The sequence below is a fragment of the Coregonus clupeaformis genome, unplaced genomic scaffold (assembly GCF_020615455.1).
Source record: "Coregonus clupeaformis isolate EN_2021a unplaced genomic scaffold, ASM2061545v1 scaf0058, whole genome shotgun sequence".
Taxonomy (NCBI): Eukaryota; Metazoa; Chordata; class Actinopteri; order Salmoniformes; family Salmonidae; genus Coregonus; species Coregonus clupeaformis.
Window position 1 is genome coordinate 647,547 of NW_025533513.1, and position 18,731 is coordinate 666,277.

The 18,731-nt window shown below is 46.8% G+C and overlaps 1 protein-coding gene across 5 annotated transcripts in view; it reads left to right on the forward strand.

The window, feature by feature from the left end:
- The window catches only part of LOC121549486 (ankyrin repeat and sterile alpha motif domain-containing protein 1B-like), a 277,377-nt gene that overhangs the window by 246,471 nt on the left and 12,175 nt on the right, over positions 1 to 18,731 (forward strand). For 4 of the 5 annotated variants that reach the window (XM_045212863.1, XM_045212862.1, XM_045212864.1 and 1 more), the window contains 5 exons: positions 5,839 to 5,946; positions 6,769 to 6,969; positions 12,413 to 12,454; positions 13,124 to 13,249; positions 16,579 to 16,650. In XM_045212863.1, coding sequence (XP_045068798.1) covers positions 5,839 to 5,946; positions 6,769 to 6,969; positions 12,413 to 12,454; positions 13,124 to 13,249; positions 16,579 to 16,650 — 549 coding nt within the window. The remainder of the gene's footprint in view (positions 1 to 5,838; positions 5,947 to 6,768; positions 6,970 to 12,412; positions 12,455 to 13,123; positions 13,250 to 16,578; positions 16,651 to 18,731) is intronic. The other variant, XM_045212865.1, reaches the window with a different exon arrangement.

Consider the following 18,731-nt stretch of genomic DNA (forward strand, 5'->3'; position numbering starts at 1 on the left):
CCAACAAGGGTTTTGCCACCAAGTACTAAGTCATGTTTTGCAGAGGGGTCAAATACTTATTTCCCTCATTAATCAAATCAATTTATAACATTTTTGACATGCGTTTTTCTGGATTTTGTTGTTGTTATTCTGTCTCTCACTGTTCAAATAAACCTACCATTAAAATTATAGACTGATCATGTCTTTGTCAGTGGGCAAACGTACAAAATCAGCAGGGGATCAAATACTTTTTTCCCTCACTGTATACAGTAGACATGACTTGTTGAGGGTTCAGTAAAAGGAACTTAGCCAACAGTGTATTCAGCTGCTCACACTACGCTGCATTGTTTAAAGCTACAGTCTGCGATTGAAAAAACAACAAAAACACAGCTGAGGCTGAGTCACAGACTGTAGCTTTAAGCTAGGGACTCTGTGGCCTATGGGGACATTGTCTCTTCCTTGATATTTATTTATTTACAAACACAAATCAACAGAAATAACACGATACACACCACAACATGCCCACACCTGTCCATGAACACACAAAGACACATTGTCTCAATGGGATTTTTCTTTTTTTCTAAGGCTTTGTCTGTGCTATACAGTGCCTTCGGAAAGTATTCAGACCCCTTGACTTTTTGCACATTTTGTTACGTTACAGCCTTATTCTAAAATGGATTAAAGAAAACATTTTCCTCAGCAATCTATACACAATACCCCATAATGACAAAGCGAAAACAGGTTTTTAGAAATGTTTGCAAATGTATAAAAAATCAAAGTCGACCTGTGGTAAATTCTAATGATTGGACATGATTTGGAAAGGCACACACCTGTCTATATAAGGTCCCACAGTTGACAGTGCATGTCAGAGCAAAAACCAAGCCATGAGGTGGATGGAATTGTCCGTAGAGCTCCGAGACAGGATTGTGTCGAGGCACAGATCTGGGGAAGGGTACCAAAACAATTATGCGTTAATGAAGGTCCACAAGAACACAGTGGCCTCCATCATTCTTAAATGGAAGACGTTTGGAACCACCAAGACTCTTCCTAGAGCTGGCCGCCCGGCCAAACTGAGCAATCGGTGGAGAAGGGCCTTGGTCAGGGAGGTGACCAAGAACTCAATGGTCACTCTGACAGAGCTCTAGAGTCCCTCTGTGGAGATGGGAGAACCTTCCAGAAGGACAACCATCTCTGCAGCACTCCACCAATCAGGCCTTTATGGTAGAGTGGCCAGACGGACGCCACTCCTCTGTAAAAGACACATTGCCAGCCCACTAGGAGTTTGCAAAAAGGCATCTAAAGGACTCTCAGACCATGAGAAACAAGATTCTCTGGTCTGATGAAACCAAGATTGAACTCTTTGGCCTGAATGCCAAGCGTCACATCTGGAGGAAACCTGGCACCATCCCTACGGTGAAGCATGATGGTGGCAGCATCATGCTGTGGGGATGTTTTTCAGTAGCAGGGACTGGGAGACTAGTCAGGATCGAGGGAAAGATGAACAGAGCAAAGTAAAGAGAGATCCTTGATGAAAACCTGCTCCAGAGCGCTCAGGACCTCAGGTTCACCTTCCAACAGGTCAACGACCCTAAGCACACAGCCAAGACAATGCAGGAGTGGCTTCGGGACAAGTCTCTGAATGTCCTTGAGTGGCCCAGCCAGAGCCCGGAGTTGAACCCGATCGAATATCTCTGGAGAGACCTGAAAATAGCTGTGCAACAACGCTCCCAATCCAACCTGACAAAGCTTGAGAGGATCTGCAGAGAAGAATGGGAGAAACTCCCCAAATACAGGTGTGCCAATCTTGTAGCGTCATACCCAAGAAGACATGATGCTGTAATCGCTGCCAAAGGTGCTTCAACAAAGTACTGAGTAAAGGGTCTGAATACTTATGTAAAGGTGATATTTCAGATTATTTAAAAATATATATAAATTAGCAAAAAATTCAAAAAACCTGGGGTCTGAATACTTTCCGAAGTCACTGTATGTCAATGCCTACCTGTTCATGCAAACTTAACTAGGCTGTCATGGGCAATGCTAGCCTGGTTAAACTAAACTGAATGCTACCAAACAATAGGGAGTGTAATGTTTTTAGTCCGGTTTGACCAGGCTAGGGCAATGCAGTCACAATCATGTTCCCTTCCCTTTCATCTTACTACTAATACCAGACAGATTTAGACCCACAACTGATGATGGAGATCAAAATCTCTGTGGGTTTTCATGCAGTCAGTCTGTCTGCTTCCCAAATGGGACCCTATTCCCTAAATAGTGTACTACTTTTGACCAGGCCCATAGGTCTCTGGTCAAAAGTATTGCACTACATAGGGAATAGGGTGCCATTTAGGATTCAGTCTATCTTAGATCCTTAGTGACAGTGACTGGAGTTCACCAGCCGTGCTTCGATCCAATGGAGCCAAGGCAATGTCCTTGAGCTCAACCAATCCAGAGTCCATGAAAGAATTGACCTGTAAAGGATAAAAAGGTATTGTCGATGCCTTGGCGACGTGACTTGTAGAGTCGACTGGGGAGTTCTGATTGGGTTATATTGAGAGGCTGGAGGACGCACATACACTCACATGAAAACGCATACACACACGCACGCACACACACACAAACACGGACACAAACCAATACAGACACGGTCACAATGTCTGAACGTGGTTGTGGTCGATGGAGTGGAATAAGAGGAGAGCTTTTAGGCCCTTCAGCCTCATTTTCAACTGCAAAGCAAATGCTTTTGGTCATTAGGTCCATCAGAGCAATCACATCAGGGGACCGCGCTCTCTCACCAGTTAGTCTATCAGTTAGATAGATAGGAGGAGGGAGGGAGGGAGGGAGGGAGGGAGGGAGGACAGGCAGAGAGAGGTAGAATAAGAGGGAAGGAGGGAGGGGGAAGGGATGGAAAGAGAGGTAGGTAGAAACAGAGGGGGCAGTGAGAGGGGAAGAGGGAGGGGGGAAGGAGAGTGAAAGAGGATAGGTAGAAACGGTCAGAAAGAGAGCGAGGGACAGAAAGAGAGAAGGAGGGAGGAAGAGAGATAAAACTGCATACACAGCGGGAACTGGACAAAAAGATAGAGAGGGACAGCGAGATAGATAAACGAGGAAGAGAGTTGGTCTTGTTCTCTCATCATTAAAACTAGAACGGTATAGTGAGCACAGACAGTGATTTAGCTAAAGTTTCTCCCTCCACCCCGCCCTCCTTTATCTGCTCCAATGAGCCGGCCTGTCAACCTAACTCTGCCATTGGTCAGAGAAGGCATCCCTTTATGACAGGATCCTAAATTAGGGAGAAGTCCTTGTTAAGGTCCAGTGATTAACTAGTGGTCAGTTGCAGCCAACCGTATCCTTGTTTGTCCACCAGTTCACAGTACTTATCTGTTTGAGTCGTTATTGTCGTAAAGCAACATGTTTTGGCATGAAAGTCTTATTAGGGGGGTATAGTCAAGGCTTCCGTGCTGAAACATGTAGTTTTTTGTAAAGTGACTCAATTATAAAGTCATTCAACAGTTGCTGGAGATAGTTATTGTATAACTACTCTTCATTCCCCTTCATAGGACTGGTAGGGACAGTGAACTATGTTTCCTGACTGTCTCTGTAATCAAAGTTCACTGATTGTGTGTGTGTGTGGTCTCTCCTCTGGCATTGCAGTGGAGTTTAGAGGATTAGGGTCGTTACCGTATCTGTCCCGGTTAAGCCTGTAATCAGAGCGGTTCCCCTGGACTAACGGGAACGTTAACGAGATTACTCCATCGATCAGCAAACACACACACGTTGGCAATAACTCTCTTCAGAGTGAGCAGACCACACACTCTCACAGTGCGGATAGACGGACAGACAGAGATACACACGAACACAGGCACACACACACAAACACACACACAGACACACACACAGACACACACGGACTCTAGACAAAGACTAGAGGCTACGTCCCAAACCGTTTCATTTAAAGGAAGATAGTCAACACCGCAGGGTAAGTTAAGCAGCTTGATCCCTCCGGCAATGTCCCTGCAAAAACACTGCAATCTGGAGGGAGGGAGGGAGGGAGGGAGGGAGGGAGGAGGGAGGGAGAGGGGGAGGGAGGGAGGAGAGGGGGAGGGAGGGAGGGAGAGAGAGAGAGAGAGAGAGAGAGAGAGAGAGAGAGAGAGAGAGAGAGAGAGAGAGAGAGAGAGAGAGAGAGAGAGAGAGAGAGAGAGAGAGAGAGAGAGAGAGAGAGAGAGAGAGAGAGAGAGAGAGAGAGAGAGAGAGAGAGAGAGAGAGAGAGATGGGTTGTCACTTTGCCATCAGAGACAGAGATAGACAGAAGAAGGGATGAGACACAGAGAGAGTGATGGGGAGGAGAGAAGAGTGATAGAATGATATTGAGTGAGAGAGAGAGAGAGAGAAGAGAGACGGATATTTTGTTGTGTATTATGATGATTATGTGTAATATAAATATTCCCCTTTGATATAACTTTGTGTATTTTTACTGCGTCTTGGCATTGGCAATGTGACCTACTGGCTTATCATATCAGCAGAGCTTATTGAATTGGATTGAATGCAATTGAATATGGAGGTGGGGATGGGGATGGAAGCAATAGCGGGAGAGTGAAAGAAGGAGTATATTTAGCGTGTAGGGTAGAGGCTAGAGTCTCTGTAGCAGTCACTCAGTCTATACGCAGACAATGAATTTAATTTAAATGCAAATGGGAGCATGGTGCAGTCAGGCACACGTACTGTAGAGAGAACACACACATACTGTAGGGAGTGTGTGTGTGTGTGTGTGTGTGTGTGTGTGTGCTAACAGTAACTGGTCAGGTTACATTTAAGTCCTCGTCCATCCAGAGTTAACATTGTAATGTACTCCCTCAGGATCTAAATAGCGTATGTTTTGGTCAAACAAAGAACAAGAAGTGTGTGTGTGTGTTTGTGTAGAAGTGCGTGTGCGTATGAGTGCGTGTTGGTCGTTTTTTACCCAGCATCCTTTGGGTAAAACACGGCCCAATTGTGTGTGTGTGTGACTATTGTAACTGTTTCCAAAGCGACAGGTGAACTTACAGAGGTCGAGGCTTGTACAGTTAGAAGGTGATGAGGTAGATATTGGGTGTTTTTGCTGTGGTGCGTGTGTGTGGTAACAGATGCGGGCCAGTAATTGGTGAGTGAGGGCTGGAGATGAAGGAATCAACAACGCGACTGTGTGTGTGTGTGTTAGGTAATGGTGGTAGTGTAGGGAGAGTCATTAGGCTCACAGCTAGATCTCATACTCACTCTAATTACAGACTCTCTAGCTGGAACAGACCTACATCCTCCCTCCTCTGTCCTCCTGTCCACACACACACACACACACACACACAGACACACACACACACACACACATACAGACACACACAGACACACACAGAGACACACACTTACATCCACTTCCTTTTGGGAGAAGAGCTCACTGCCAAGACATCGTATGAGCCTCACACACACACATACATACAAACCTAGGGTGTTGGAACCCCTCTTTTGGCAGCCATTTAAACCCCCCGAAGAATGTGCCAGGAAGGACAAACCAAGCTAAAAAGTGTGTGTAATAATTCCAGGCATTACAATGAGCCTGTCCTCCTAAAGTTTTTACCTCAGGCGGTCACATATGATACCATTGTTATAAATGTGATATTGTCAGTTTATTATTGTGGTCTTTTTATTATTCCAGAGTGCCTCGCTACCAATAGCAGTATGACTTTTTAATTTAACTGTCATAACTATGTTTTACTTCAATGGGTTCTTATTACATGCTTAGTTCACGTTGATTACATGTTGAATACATATTGATAATTGTGTTCTAATAGTTGTGTTGAATGGTTGTTGACGTGTGTCTCTCTTCATCCCAAGGTGTTGAAGATCAGTCTGATAGGACACAGGAAGAGAATCCTGGCCTCGCTGGGAGACAGGCTTCACCAAGACCCTCCACAGAAACCCCCACGGGCCATCTCCCTACGGGTGAGTGTGTGTACGTGTGTGAGTGTGCATCTCCTGTGTATCTCCTCACTCTCATCCCTCCCAGATGGCAGTAGTCCTCCTAGAGACTGCAAACAGAGATTCAGTGAGCTTAGAGGAAATATCTCCACTGCTGTTGTTAGCCTTCACAAGTCTCCCGGCAGACACAAAATGGATGCCGCCAGGACCACAATAGCACCGCAGTTTCCCCTCTCTCTGCCGGTCCTGGATACTAATTACAAGATACTGTATTCCATTCCCCAGTGTATATGGGTCTAATGTTCAACTAACAGAGGCCCGGGAAATGCTTCACCTCCTGGGACTCAATCTGATCTGGCAGCCAGGATGTGGCTGCTCCTCTGCAGCCTCCCAAGGCCCGGACGTCTGCTTTCATTCCATTTAACAAATCGGTCCAGGCAGAGGGGCTGGGCTGTGTCTCCACTGCAAATCTAGTCTGATATCCACATTCCAGAGCCGGGCTAGCATACAGAGAGGAGACTGAAGGTTTATTCAGCATAGCATGTTGCTACGTTCCAAAAGCATACCACTAGAATACCACTTAGAATGCATGCTCAATACACACAGTAGCTTCATTTTTAAGTGGTATGCTAGTGAAAATAATGAGATAACAGTTAAGCAAGGCTATCACTATGTAGTGGAATCATTATACTATTACTGTCTCTCCCTAATTTGCACCCTCCCTTGAGGCATGCCCTCATTGGGAATAGCCAGTAGTGGTGGTCTTGGCAGATTTGACCTCTCCTTTTCTAGATACAGACACCATTTAATAACCCCTCCCCTCTGTCCATCCATCCATCCTCCAAGGAGCCCGGTGGCTGCAACACCCCTCCCCAGATCCTTCCGGGCCAGGCTGCGTACACCACTGCGGGCGTCCCGGGGGGCTCGTTGGACGTGCAGCACCTCATCATGCAGGCGGACGCACGGCGCCGCCAGCGCTCCAACGACAACTACTTGGAGGAGGTGCCTCGCTCCAAACTGGAGCGGCAGATGGCCCAAGTCAGCATGGTGAGAAGGGGGAAGGGGGAGAGGGGGAGGGAGGGAGGGATGGAAGGAGAAGAGGGGGAGAGGGGAAGGAGGAGAGGGGAAGAGGGAAAGGAAGAGGAAGAAACAGCAGCCTCTCACAATCTCACAATTATTTTCCTGTGTGTCCCTATTTGACCTCTCTACCAAACTACGAAAGAGTCATGATTAATATAATATGACATATCATTAATCCTCTCGGATGGTCGGGGGGGGGCGGACATAGTTATAAATTATTTGTATACGCAAGAATCCCAAACAGATATAGTATTGTATAAAAATATTATTATTTCAAACCTTGATTACTTTGGGATACGATCACAGATGCCTCTATTTATGCGTGGAAACTACTGTACTTGGGAACAGATTAAAATCACTATGAGATAATTTATTTTATGTCCAACAACGAAAATTATATAAACTCCCTTTTTCAGGACCCTGTCTTTCAAAGATAATTCGTAAAAATCCAAATAACTTCACAGATCTTCATTGTAAAGGGTTTAAACACTGTTTCCCATGCTTGTTCAATGAACCATAAACAATTAATGAACATGCACCGGTGGAACGGTCGTTAAGACACTAACAGCTTACAGGGGGTAGGCAATTAAGGTCACAGTTATGAAAACTTAGGACACTAAAGAGGCCTTTCTACTGACTCTGAAAAACACCAAAAGAAAGATGCAGAGGGTCCCTGCTCATCTGCGTGAACGTGCCTTAGGCATGCTGCAAGGAGGCATGAGGACTGCAGATGTGGCCAGGGCAATAAATTGCAATGTCTGTACTGTGAGACGCCTAAGACAGAGCTACAGGGAGACAGGACGGACAGCTGATCGTCCTCGCAGTGGCAGACTACGTGTAACAACACCTACACAGGATTGGTACATCCGAACATCACACCTGCGGGGCAGGTACAGGATGGCAACAACAACTGCCGGAGTTACACCAGGAACGCACAATCCCTCCATCAGTGCTCAGACTGTCCGCAATAGGCTGAGAGAGGCTGGACTGAGGGCTTGTAGGCCTGTGGTAAGGCAGGTCCTCACCATACATCACCGGCAACAATGTCACCTATGGGCACAAACCCACCATCGCTGGACCAGACAGGACTGGCAAAAAGTGCTCTTACATTTAGCAGACACTCTTATCCAGAGCGACTTACAGTTAGTGCATACATTATTCTTTTTTATTTTCATACTGGCCCCCCGTAGGAATCAAACCCACAACCCTGGCGTTGCAAACGCCATGCTCTACCAACTGAGCTACCTCCCTGCCGGCCATTCCCTCCCCTACCCTGGGCCAATTGTGCGCCGCCCCATTGGTCTCCCGGTTGCGGCCGGCTACAGCAGAGCCTGGATTCGAACCAGGATCTCTAGTGGCACAGCTAGCACTGCGATGCAGTGCCTTAGACCACTGCGCCACTCGGGAGACACTCTTCACTGACGAGTCGTGGTTTTGTCTCACCAGGGGTGATGGTCGGATTCACGTTTATCGTCGAAGGAATGAGCGTTACACCGAGGCCTGTACTCTGGAGCGGGATCGTTTTGGAGGTGGAGGGTCCGTCATGGTCTGGGGCAGTGTGTCATAGCATCATCGGACTGAGCTTGTTGTCATTGCAGGCAATCTCAACGCTGTGCGTTACAGAGAAGACATCCTCCTCCCTCATGTGGTACCCTTCCTGCAGGCTCATCCTGACATGACCCTCCAGCATGACAATGCCACCAGCCATACTGCTCGTTCTGTGCGTGATTTCCTGCAAGACAGGAATGTCAGTGTTCTGCCATGGCCAGCGAAGAGCCCGGATCTCAATCCCATTGAGCACATCTGGGACCTGTTGGATCGGAGGGTGAGGGCTAGGGCCATTCCCCCCAGAAATGTCCGGGAACTTGCAGGTGCCTTGGTGGAAGTGTGGGGTAACATCTCACAGCAAGAACTGGCAAATCTGGTGCAGTCCATGAGGAGGAGATGCACTGCAGTACTTAATGCAGCTGGTGGCCACACCAGATACTGACTCTTACTTTTGAGTTTGACCCCCCCTTTGTTCAGGGACACATTATTCAATTTCTGTTAGTCACATGTCTGTGGAACTTGTTCAGTTTATGTCTCAGTTGTTGAATCTTGTTATGTTCATACAAATATTTACACATGTTTAGTTTGCTGAAAATAAACGCAGTTGACAGTGAGAGGACGTTTCTTTTTTTGCTGAGTTTATATACAGTGCCAGTCAAACGTTTGGACACACCTACTCATTCAAGGGTTTTTCTTTATTTTTACTATTTTTTTACATTGTAGAAAAGTAGTGAACACATCAAAACTGATTAGTGGCTTCCGTCTGGACACTCTACCATAAAGGCCTGATTGGTGGAGTGCTGCAGAGATGGTTGTCCTTCTGGAAGGTTCTCCCATATCCACAGAGGAACTCTGGAGCTCTGTCAAGAGTGACCATCGGGTTCTTGGTCACCTCCCTAACCAAGGCCCTTCTCCCCTGATTGCTCAGTTTGGTCAGGCGGCCAGCTCTAGTCTTGGTGGTTCCAATCTTCTCCCATTTAAGAATGATGGAGGCCACTGTGTTCTTGGGGACCTTCAATGCTGCAGAAATGTTTTGGTACCCTTCCCCAAATCTGTGCCTCGACACAATCCTGTCTCTGAGCTCTATGGACAATTCCTTGGTTTTTGCTCTGACATGCACTGTCAACTGTGGGACCTTATATAGACAGGTGTGTGCCTTTCCAAATCATGTCCAATCAATTGAATTTACCACAGGTGGACTCCAATCAAGTTGTAGAAACATCTCAAGGATGATCAATGGAAACAGGATGCACCTGAGCTCAATTTCGAGTCTCATAGCAAAGGGTCTGAATAGTTATGTAAATAAGGTGTTTCTGTCTATTGGGGAACCCTGCCCTATACGGTAGCGTAACTGCTCTACCAACCTTTATTAGCATGCTATTTAACTTATATATATAAGCATGCATGGTACAGGATGGTAACCTCTCTAGCAAAATCCATTAGCATCCTATTCAACCTCTCCAGCGACCTATGAAAGCACGGTCAGTGAGTCAGAGGCATCTGGGGGAGCAGCTGCTCTTAAGCGTTCCTTTGATCTTCCCCAATTAGGGTCCGTCCGGAGTGTGTGTGAGAGTGAGTGTGCGCAAGTGTGTGTGATTCACAGAGCTTGTCACACCAGACACACACTGATGTTTATACACGACTGACTCCTTGAAGTGCGTTTGTGTCACGACTCCCAACATTGGCCTCTTTAGAGCAGCGCTGAGGTGAGTGCAGTGAGTCAGCAAGGTCTTGTAGAGGGGATCATTATGGAGAGATACTTCTCTATTCCTCTCCCTCTCACATACTCTCTCTCTCTCTCTGACGTTTTACTTTCCTCTCCTTTTCCTCATCTCTCCCTTTCTCCCTCTTTTCCCGCCACATTGCCTCTCCCTCATTACTGCTGAGGCAGTCAGAGATCATGACCTGTTCCCCCTCATTACTACTGAGGCAGTCAGAGATCATTACCTGTTCCCCCTCATTACTGCTGAGGCAGTCAGAGATCATGCCCTGTTCCCCCTCATAACTACTGAGGCAGTCAGAGATCATGCCCTGTTCCCCCTCATTACTACTGAGGCAGTCAGAGATCATGCCCTGTTCTCCCCCATTACTACTGAGGCAGTCAGAGATCATGCCCTGCTCCCCCTCATTACTACTGAGGCAGTCAGAGATCATGCCCTGTTCCCCCCCATTACTGCTGAGGCAGTCAGAGATCATGCCCTGTTCCCCCTCATTACTACTGAGGCAGTCAGAGATCATGCCCTGTTCCCCCTCATTACTACTGAGGCAGTCAGAGATCATGCCCTGCTCCCCCCATTACTACTGAGGCAGTCAGAGATCATGCCCTGTTCCCCCCCTCATTACAACTGAGGCAGTCAGAGATCATGACCTGTTCCCCCTCATTACTACTGAGGCAGTCAGATATCATGACCTGTTCCCCCTCATTACTACTGAGGCAGTCAGAGATCATGCCCTGTTCCCCCTCATAACTACTGAGGCAGTCAGAGATCATGCCCTGTTCCCCCTCATTACTACTGAGGCATCAGAGATCATGCCCTGTTCTCCCCCATTACTACTGAGGCAGCCAGAGATCATGCCCAGCTCCCCCCATTACTACTGAGGCAGTCAGAGATCATGCCCTGTTCCCCCATTACTACTGAGGCAGTCAGAGATCATTCCCTGTTCCCTCCCATTACTACTGAGGCAGTCAGAGATCATGCCCTGTTCCCCCCATTGCTACTGAGGCAGTCAGAGATCATGCCCAGCCCCCCCCATTACTACTGAGGCAGTCAGAGATCATTCCCTGTTCCCCCCCATTACTACTGAGGCAGTCAGAGATCATGCCCTGTTCTCCCCCATTACTACTGAGGCAGTCAGAGATCATGCCCTGCTCCCCCTCATTACTACTGAGGCAGTCAGAGATCATGCCCTGTTCCCCCCATTACTACTGAGGCAGTCAGAGATCATTCCCTGTTCCCCCCCATTACTACTGAGGCAGTCAGATATCATGCCCTGTTCCCCCCCATTGCTACTGAGGCAGTCAGAGATCATGCCCAGCTTCCCCCATTACTACTGAGGCAGTCAGAGATCATTCCCTGTTCCCCCCCATTACTACTGAGGCAGTCAGAGATCATTCCCTGTTCCCCCCCATTACTACTGAGGCAGTCAGAGATCATGCCCTGTTCCCCTCCCCCATTGCTACAGAGGCAGTCAGAGATCATTCCCTGCTCCCCCTCATTACTACTGAGGCAGTCAGAGATCATGCCCTGCTCTCTCTCTCACTTTCTCTCACTGGTCTTTATGACTGCTCTCCGACACTCTATCTATCCCCCCCTCTCTGTCATTTAGACAGTTAGAGTAACCCAGTGTCATGGAGTAGATGATCTGTTCTGATCCTCCTCTAGGGCTCACCCTGCAGCTTTTTACCCCAATGTCATTATCCCTGATTACCTCACCTCCAGAGTATCTCATTAAGACGCAGAAGGAAATGACACACAAACACACAATCAAATAAACACAAACAAACAAGCACTCCCGTATAGTCGTGTATCAGCACCTGCCATGGGACTTTGATTATGAAACTGTGACGGGAGGATTTTCTCACACCCCAGCCTTCCTGTAAACATTGCCTGTGTGATTATAGTCTGCTTGATTATTATAAACCATAGAGTTGGATAGAGGCCACATCTTTGCATATGTGCCATAATGGTTTCTATGACAGCATGACAGCGCCATTGAGGGCTATCTCCATTGGTGAAAGTCCTCAATGGCGCTGCCCATGCTAAAACGGGCTTTGTGGCAAGTGCACCCTCTATCTAACTCTATGATATCAACCAACTTCTTGTTGTCCTGATCCTAGATCTTATTTCTATTTATTTATCAGTCTCATGATGTTGGAGAAAGACCTTCTGCAAGAAATGATACTGTAAGTTGTCTGTGATGCTAGTTTGCATCAAATACTGTTGTTGTCTATGTACGTGACAATGTCAATGTACGTGACGAACAGTCACAGTCAATTGTCAATGTACGTGATATAAATGTACATTATATTTGTTAATAATAAAAATCCATTTATTCATGATAATTTCCATTTTATTTAGAATATATTGGCTAAGGGAAAAGTACAGTAGCTAAATATATATCGCTGTTTCTGATGAAAGTTATGAAAGAAAGAAGGATAGTGCATTTTCCACAAAGTGCTAGGGGAAGTGTGAGCGTCATAGCGCTAGCTAGGGGAATTAAACGGTATGAAAAGCCATTAAAAACAGCCACAATATGACCCTTCTAAGACTGTTAAAACGCAGTTAGCATTAGGAGAGGAGGGCCCATAGAAACACATTGAGGGACTCAAAATGTTTTTTAAATGTTCTTCAAGCGTTGTTGTTAAGCTTTTCATGTTCAGTCAGTCTGGATAGAACCTGTTACGTCATAGTACCTTGTGGTTAGCAGCAAACCGCAGCACATATCCGACAGACTAGATATGTCAGCTCAGAATATGCTTGATTTAAGTTTGTACCCAATCCTTTTCCTTGTAATCGGGTGTGATTCCTCATCCCTGGCCTGTGTCTGATCTTGCCATTGGTTGTCGTTTCAGCAAGGCGAATGGTGCGAGCCAATCACGTTGCGTCCTCCCAACGAGGCCACCTCGTCCACTCCAGTGCAGTACTGGCAGCACCACCCTGAGAAGCTCATCTTCCAGTCGTGTGACTATGAAGCTTACGTGAGTACTCCCGCCCCTACGTTTACAGTGTGTGTGTGTGTGTGTGTGTGTGTGTATTTGTGTGTGTGTGTGTGTGTGTGATGTGTGTGTGGTATGTGTTTGTGCTTGTGTTAGTATGCTTTTCATGCATGTATGATATGCTTGTGAATGTGTATGCATGCAAAAGGCTACATTAGCATCTTATCATATTCTACAGCAGTGGTATTCAAAGTCGGGGTCACGACCCCACTAGGGGAACATCAGTGGGGTCAATAAAAAGGAAAACAAATTTAGAGTACAGATTATTGGATGAGACAATATACGTTTTTCGGAAAGATCATAAAAAAAAAATACAATTTTATTGAGTAAATGAATTTATTGGTTTCTTTTCATTTTGATAAGAGAATAAAATATAATGAAGGTTATTTGTTGATGTAAAAATGTACAGATTTTAAGGTTATGTCATTATATTTGGGTTAGGGTAGGGTTGCGAGAAATTATTGGGGGAAAAATTGTGTCCCCAGAAATTCTGGTGGACAAAATGGGGTCCCCGCTGAAAAGGTTTGAATAACACTGTTCTACAGGAACGTGGGAGAGATGCCCTGTCCGTCAAGTGGGTCCAACACACACACACACAATTTCAGGGAACACACACACACACTGACACTCCCTAACACTCTTCGACAGCTCTCCACACTCCCACCATCTACTCTAACCCTGGCCTATAGCTGACGTATGTTATGCCCTCTGATGTAAAGTACCTGCGCTTCTGTTACCTAACCAACACACTGGAGGTATTCAGGAGTAAAACCATGTTTCACCCTTCGATCAATACTGCACTGAGCTATTCACGCTGCTGCGGTCATTTTAGCCTCCCGTTACATAAAACCAACCATGTTACCAAGGATACTGCACATGTACATTTGATTGGCTTAGCCCCAGCAACCATGTAACACTGATTACTACCCACTTTCAGCTGATGAATCATCGGGAAGATGATTGGCTCCCATTTCGAGCCTGGAGGCTCCCATTGGCTCTCGGGGCCAGCCGTGTTGAATTGTGATTGACTCTTGCAGAGTTGTGCATAGTGATTGGCTCAGAGGTGCTGTTGTGGAGTTGTGTGGGCAGAGGTGGCTAGAGGATTAGAGAGAGAGAGAAACAGTGAGTGAGTGTGAATATGCGAGAGAGTGTTTGTGAGAGAGTGAGGGAAAAGGTAGTGTGGGTTGAGAGAGGGAGAAAGGAACTGTAAATAAAAAAATAATGGGTCCCAAGCAACCACTCTCCCAGGACTGCAGCTCCGCATGGCCCCACGAAGATAGATAGATGAGAAACTGAGAGAGGAAGAAAAGAAGGGAGGGAGGGAGGAGGATGGAGAGATTAGGGGAGGTGAGGAGTAAAGGGAGGACATATCAGGAGGGAGGGAGGGAGGAGGGGAGGGAGGGAGGGAGGAGAGGAGGGAGGAAGGGAGGAGGATGGAGAGATTAAGGGAGGTGAGGAGTATAGGGAGGACATATCAGGAGGAGGGGAGGGAGGGAGGAGGGGAGGGGGGGGAGGGAGGGAGGGAGGGGGAAAAGAAACAGAGTGAGATAAAGTGTGACTAAAAGGAAGAAACAGACATTTAAATAAGCATGAAGAGTTAAGCAGTGTACGGAGGTAGAGTGAGGGAGAGAGGATAGAGTTGAGGATGTAAAAAGAGAGAAGAGAGGGACGAGTGACAAGTCCTCTAAGGCCTGACGCTGTCATCACACTGATTCTATTACACAGAGACGATTCTCTAACGTCATTACAACGTTGTCTTCATAAAACCAGACAATACCCAAACATTGTTCTAATCAATTCTTTATTATAGACCACGCTCTACGCTTTCTTTATTAACATTCTTAGACAGCCAAATGTCATCACTGCATATATGACATACCTTCTTTATTACACCAGACAATGTCCTAACGTTATTTCAACGTTGTCTATATTAAACCTCAGATAATACCCTAACATAATTTCACCGCTTTTGGGATTAGTGTCGTGCATGATTACATTGTCCATTTCTAGAGCTTGATGGTTCTTGAATGTCATTTTAGCACAGGAGAAACTAGAAAAAGCACTCCCTATAATAAATGCACTGTTGTTGCACTTTTAAAGGGAAACTTTACTAAGCTGTTGCTCCAATGTTATCACAACGTGTCCTCTTATGATCTATGTTCTTATGACAGAGCTCTTATGTCATCCTTACATGGCTAGAATAACACACATAATCCTGACTGTATAATCGGTCAAAACTGATTCCCCAAAGCGTGTAGCGTTTTCACTCTGTTACGTTATTACTATGTTCTCTGTAACGTTTTCAGCATCAGACGACACTACCCTGACACTGTAACATGAATAACTGTATGTGTGCGCGCACACACACACACACACACACACACACACACACACACACACACACCCAGAGAGAGGGGCTTCTTGCTGGTCTGTAACATTATTACAGGGTTCTCTATACGAGAACAGACGACGTTCCCTTGATACCATAACATTATTAACAACCGAGCCAGACAGAGCAGTAACCAGCCCAGACAACCCCACTACAACCTCCACATTAATCTGTCTACCTCCCATTAAGAAATGAGTCATTCATTCTACAGCACATAAAATAGGAGATAATTCAAGTAAATGCAGTTCAGGGTAAGGTTGTTTTGCTGTAAACAAATACATTGCATTAGCTTATTTTTTGACGGAAGGTAAGGTTAGGTGAATCGTTTTGAGGGGACATTTTCAAAAGCATATCCTGTAGTAGGGTAAATGATTTAGGGTCAGGGGGTCTAGGTATAAAACTATCAATATTTACACTTTAGGTGTCCGAACATTCTATAAGAAATCATCTTTGGGCCTTTTAGCTCTCAAATGAAGGGTTGGTGCTCTGAGCAGTTTATCGTACACCCATTACATCCTCACAAACCAGGTCCCCAGTGATGTCCCCACTTTGCACGTTTCCAGCCCCTCCCAGCGCTGTTTGCACTCCTCTGGAGCTTTCAAGGTTGTTTTAATCACTTCAGAAAGCACTGCTTTATTATGCGACTGGCTGGCTAGCTGCTGCCCACACACACACACACACACACACACACACACACACACACACACACACACACACACACAGCAAGTGATGTCATCATCTGAGCAGAATATTGTTGTTTGAGTTTTTTTCAAATTGAAGTATTGGACTTTTGGGAGTAAGTGATTTGATCATTTATGTATACATCTTACATTGAATGATTATATGAACCTTCATGTATCTGTACAATAGCTCTACGATGGAATGTGAATGTGAACATTATTGACCTTTATGTCTCTGACAGTACCTGGGCTCCATGCTGGTAAAAGAGCTGAGAGGAACAGAGTCAACACAAGACGCCTGCTCCAAGATGAGGGTAAGAGGGCCCGGCACAGCGTCACATTACTACCACACAGAGAGAGAAACTAGGGCCACTTTAACCAACGCTGTAGTGTAATTTTTACCTGGATTCACCTCCCTCTCTTTTGCTCTCTGTTATTCTCTTTCACTTTGCTCTCTCTTCCCCTCTCTCTCTCTCTCCTTCTCAATTTATCTACTGAGTTACTGCAGTGTGGAAGTGAGGAAGCAGACTATTAATATGTATACTCTGCCTGTCCCTCCTCCGTCCTTCCTCCTCCTCCTCTTTATCTGTTTCTGTCCCTCCTCCGTCCCTCCTCCGTCCTTCCTCCTCCTCCTCTTTATCTGTTTCTGTCCCTCCTCTGTCCTTCCTCCTCCTCCTCTTTATCTGTTTCTGTCCCTCCTCCGTCCTTCCTCCTCCTCCTCTTTATCTGTTTCTGTCCCTCCTCCGTCCTTCCTCCTCCTCCTCTTTATATGTTTCTGTCCCTCCTCCGTCCTTCCTCCTCCTCCTCTTTATATGTTTCTATCCCTCCTCCGTCCCTCCTCCTCCTCCTCTTTATCTGTTTCTGTCCCTCCTCCGTCCTTCCTCCTCCTCCTCTTTATATGTTTCTGTCCCTCCTCTGTCCTTCCTCCTCCTCCTCTTTATCTGTTTCTGTCCCTCCTCCGTCCTTCCTCCTCCTCCTCTTTATATGTTTCTGTCCCTCCTCCGTCCTTCCTCCTCCTCCTCTTTATATGTTTCTATCCCTCCTCCGTCCCTCCTCCTCCTCCTCTTTATCTGTTTCTGTCCCTCCTCCGTCCTTCCTCCTCCTCCTCTTTATATGTTTCTGTCCCTCCTCTGTCCTTCCTCCTCCTCCTCTTTATCTGTTTCTGTCCCTCCTCCGTCCTTCCTCCTCCTCCTCTTTATATGTTTCTATCCCTCCTCCGTCCCTCCTCCTCCTCCTCTTTATCTGTTTCTGTCCCTCCTCCGTCCTTCCTCCTCCTCCTCTTTATATGTTTCTGTCCCTCCTCCGTCCCTCCTCCTCCTCCTCTTTATCTGTTTCTGTCCCTCCTCCGTCCTTCCTCCTCCTCCTCTTTATCTGTTTCTGTCCCTCCTCCGTCCCTCCTCCTCCACCTCTTTATATGTTTCTGTCCCTCCTCCTCCTCCTCTTTATCTGTTTCTGTCCCTCCTCCGTCCTTCCTCCTCCTCCTCTTTATCTGTTTCTGTCCCTCCTCCGTCCCTCCTCCTCCTCCTCTTTATCTGTTTCTGTCCCTCCTCCGTCCCTCCTCCTCCTCCTCCTCCTCTTTATCTGTTTCTGTCCCTCCTCCGTCCCTCCTCCTCCTCCTCTTTATCTGTTTCTGTCCCTCCTCCGTCCCTCCTCCTCCTCCTCCTCCTCTTTATCTGTTTCTGTCCCTCCTCCGTCCTTCCTCCTCCTCCTCTTTATCTGTTTCTGTCCCTCCTCCGTCCCTCCTCTTCCTCCTCTTTATCTGTTTCTGTCCCTCCTCCGTCCCTCCTCCTCCTCCTCTTTATATGTTTATGTCCCTCCTCCATTCCTCCTCCTCCTCCTCTTTATCTGTTTGGTCATCTGAGGAGAGCAGACAGCTCCCCATGCCGCAGACACCTCAGAGATGCCTCTACCTCTCCCTCCCTCTTTCGCCCTCGCTCTCTCTCTCTCGGTTTATCTTGATCTGCCAATACGATAGATGCTGTTGCTGTTTTTATTGTCATTACATTTGGAGCTCTGCTCTTGAAGTCCCTACCTGCATCCTCTTATACCCCCCCCCCTCTCTCTCTCTCTCTCTCCTTCTCCATCCCTCTGCCTCTTTTCTCTCTGCTCTCTATATTTCCATACTTGTGGACACAGTAGCAACATGGCCCATGTGAATATATCATTCCCACTGCTCTGTCTTTGTGTCTGGCAATGCTGCGTTTGTCGGCCCTCATAAGCCCGTGATCTTGACAGGGAACCACTGCACTAGAAACATGCTGATGTTGAGGAAACAGAGAGAGAGAGAGCGGGGGGTGGGGGGGAGAAAGAGAGGGGGGAGAGGAAGGAGGGGGAGGAAGGATGGATGGGTGGGTGGGTGGATGGATGGGTGGGTGGGTGGATGGATGGGGGGGGA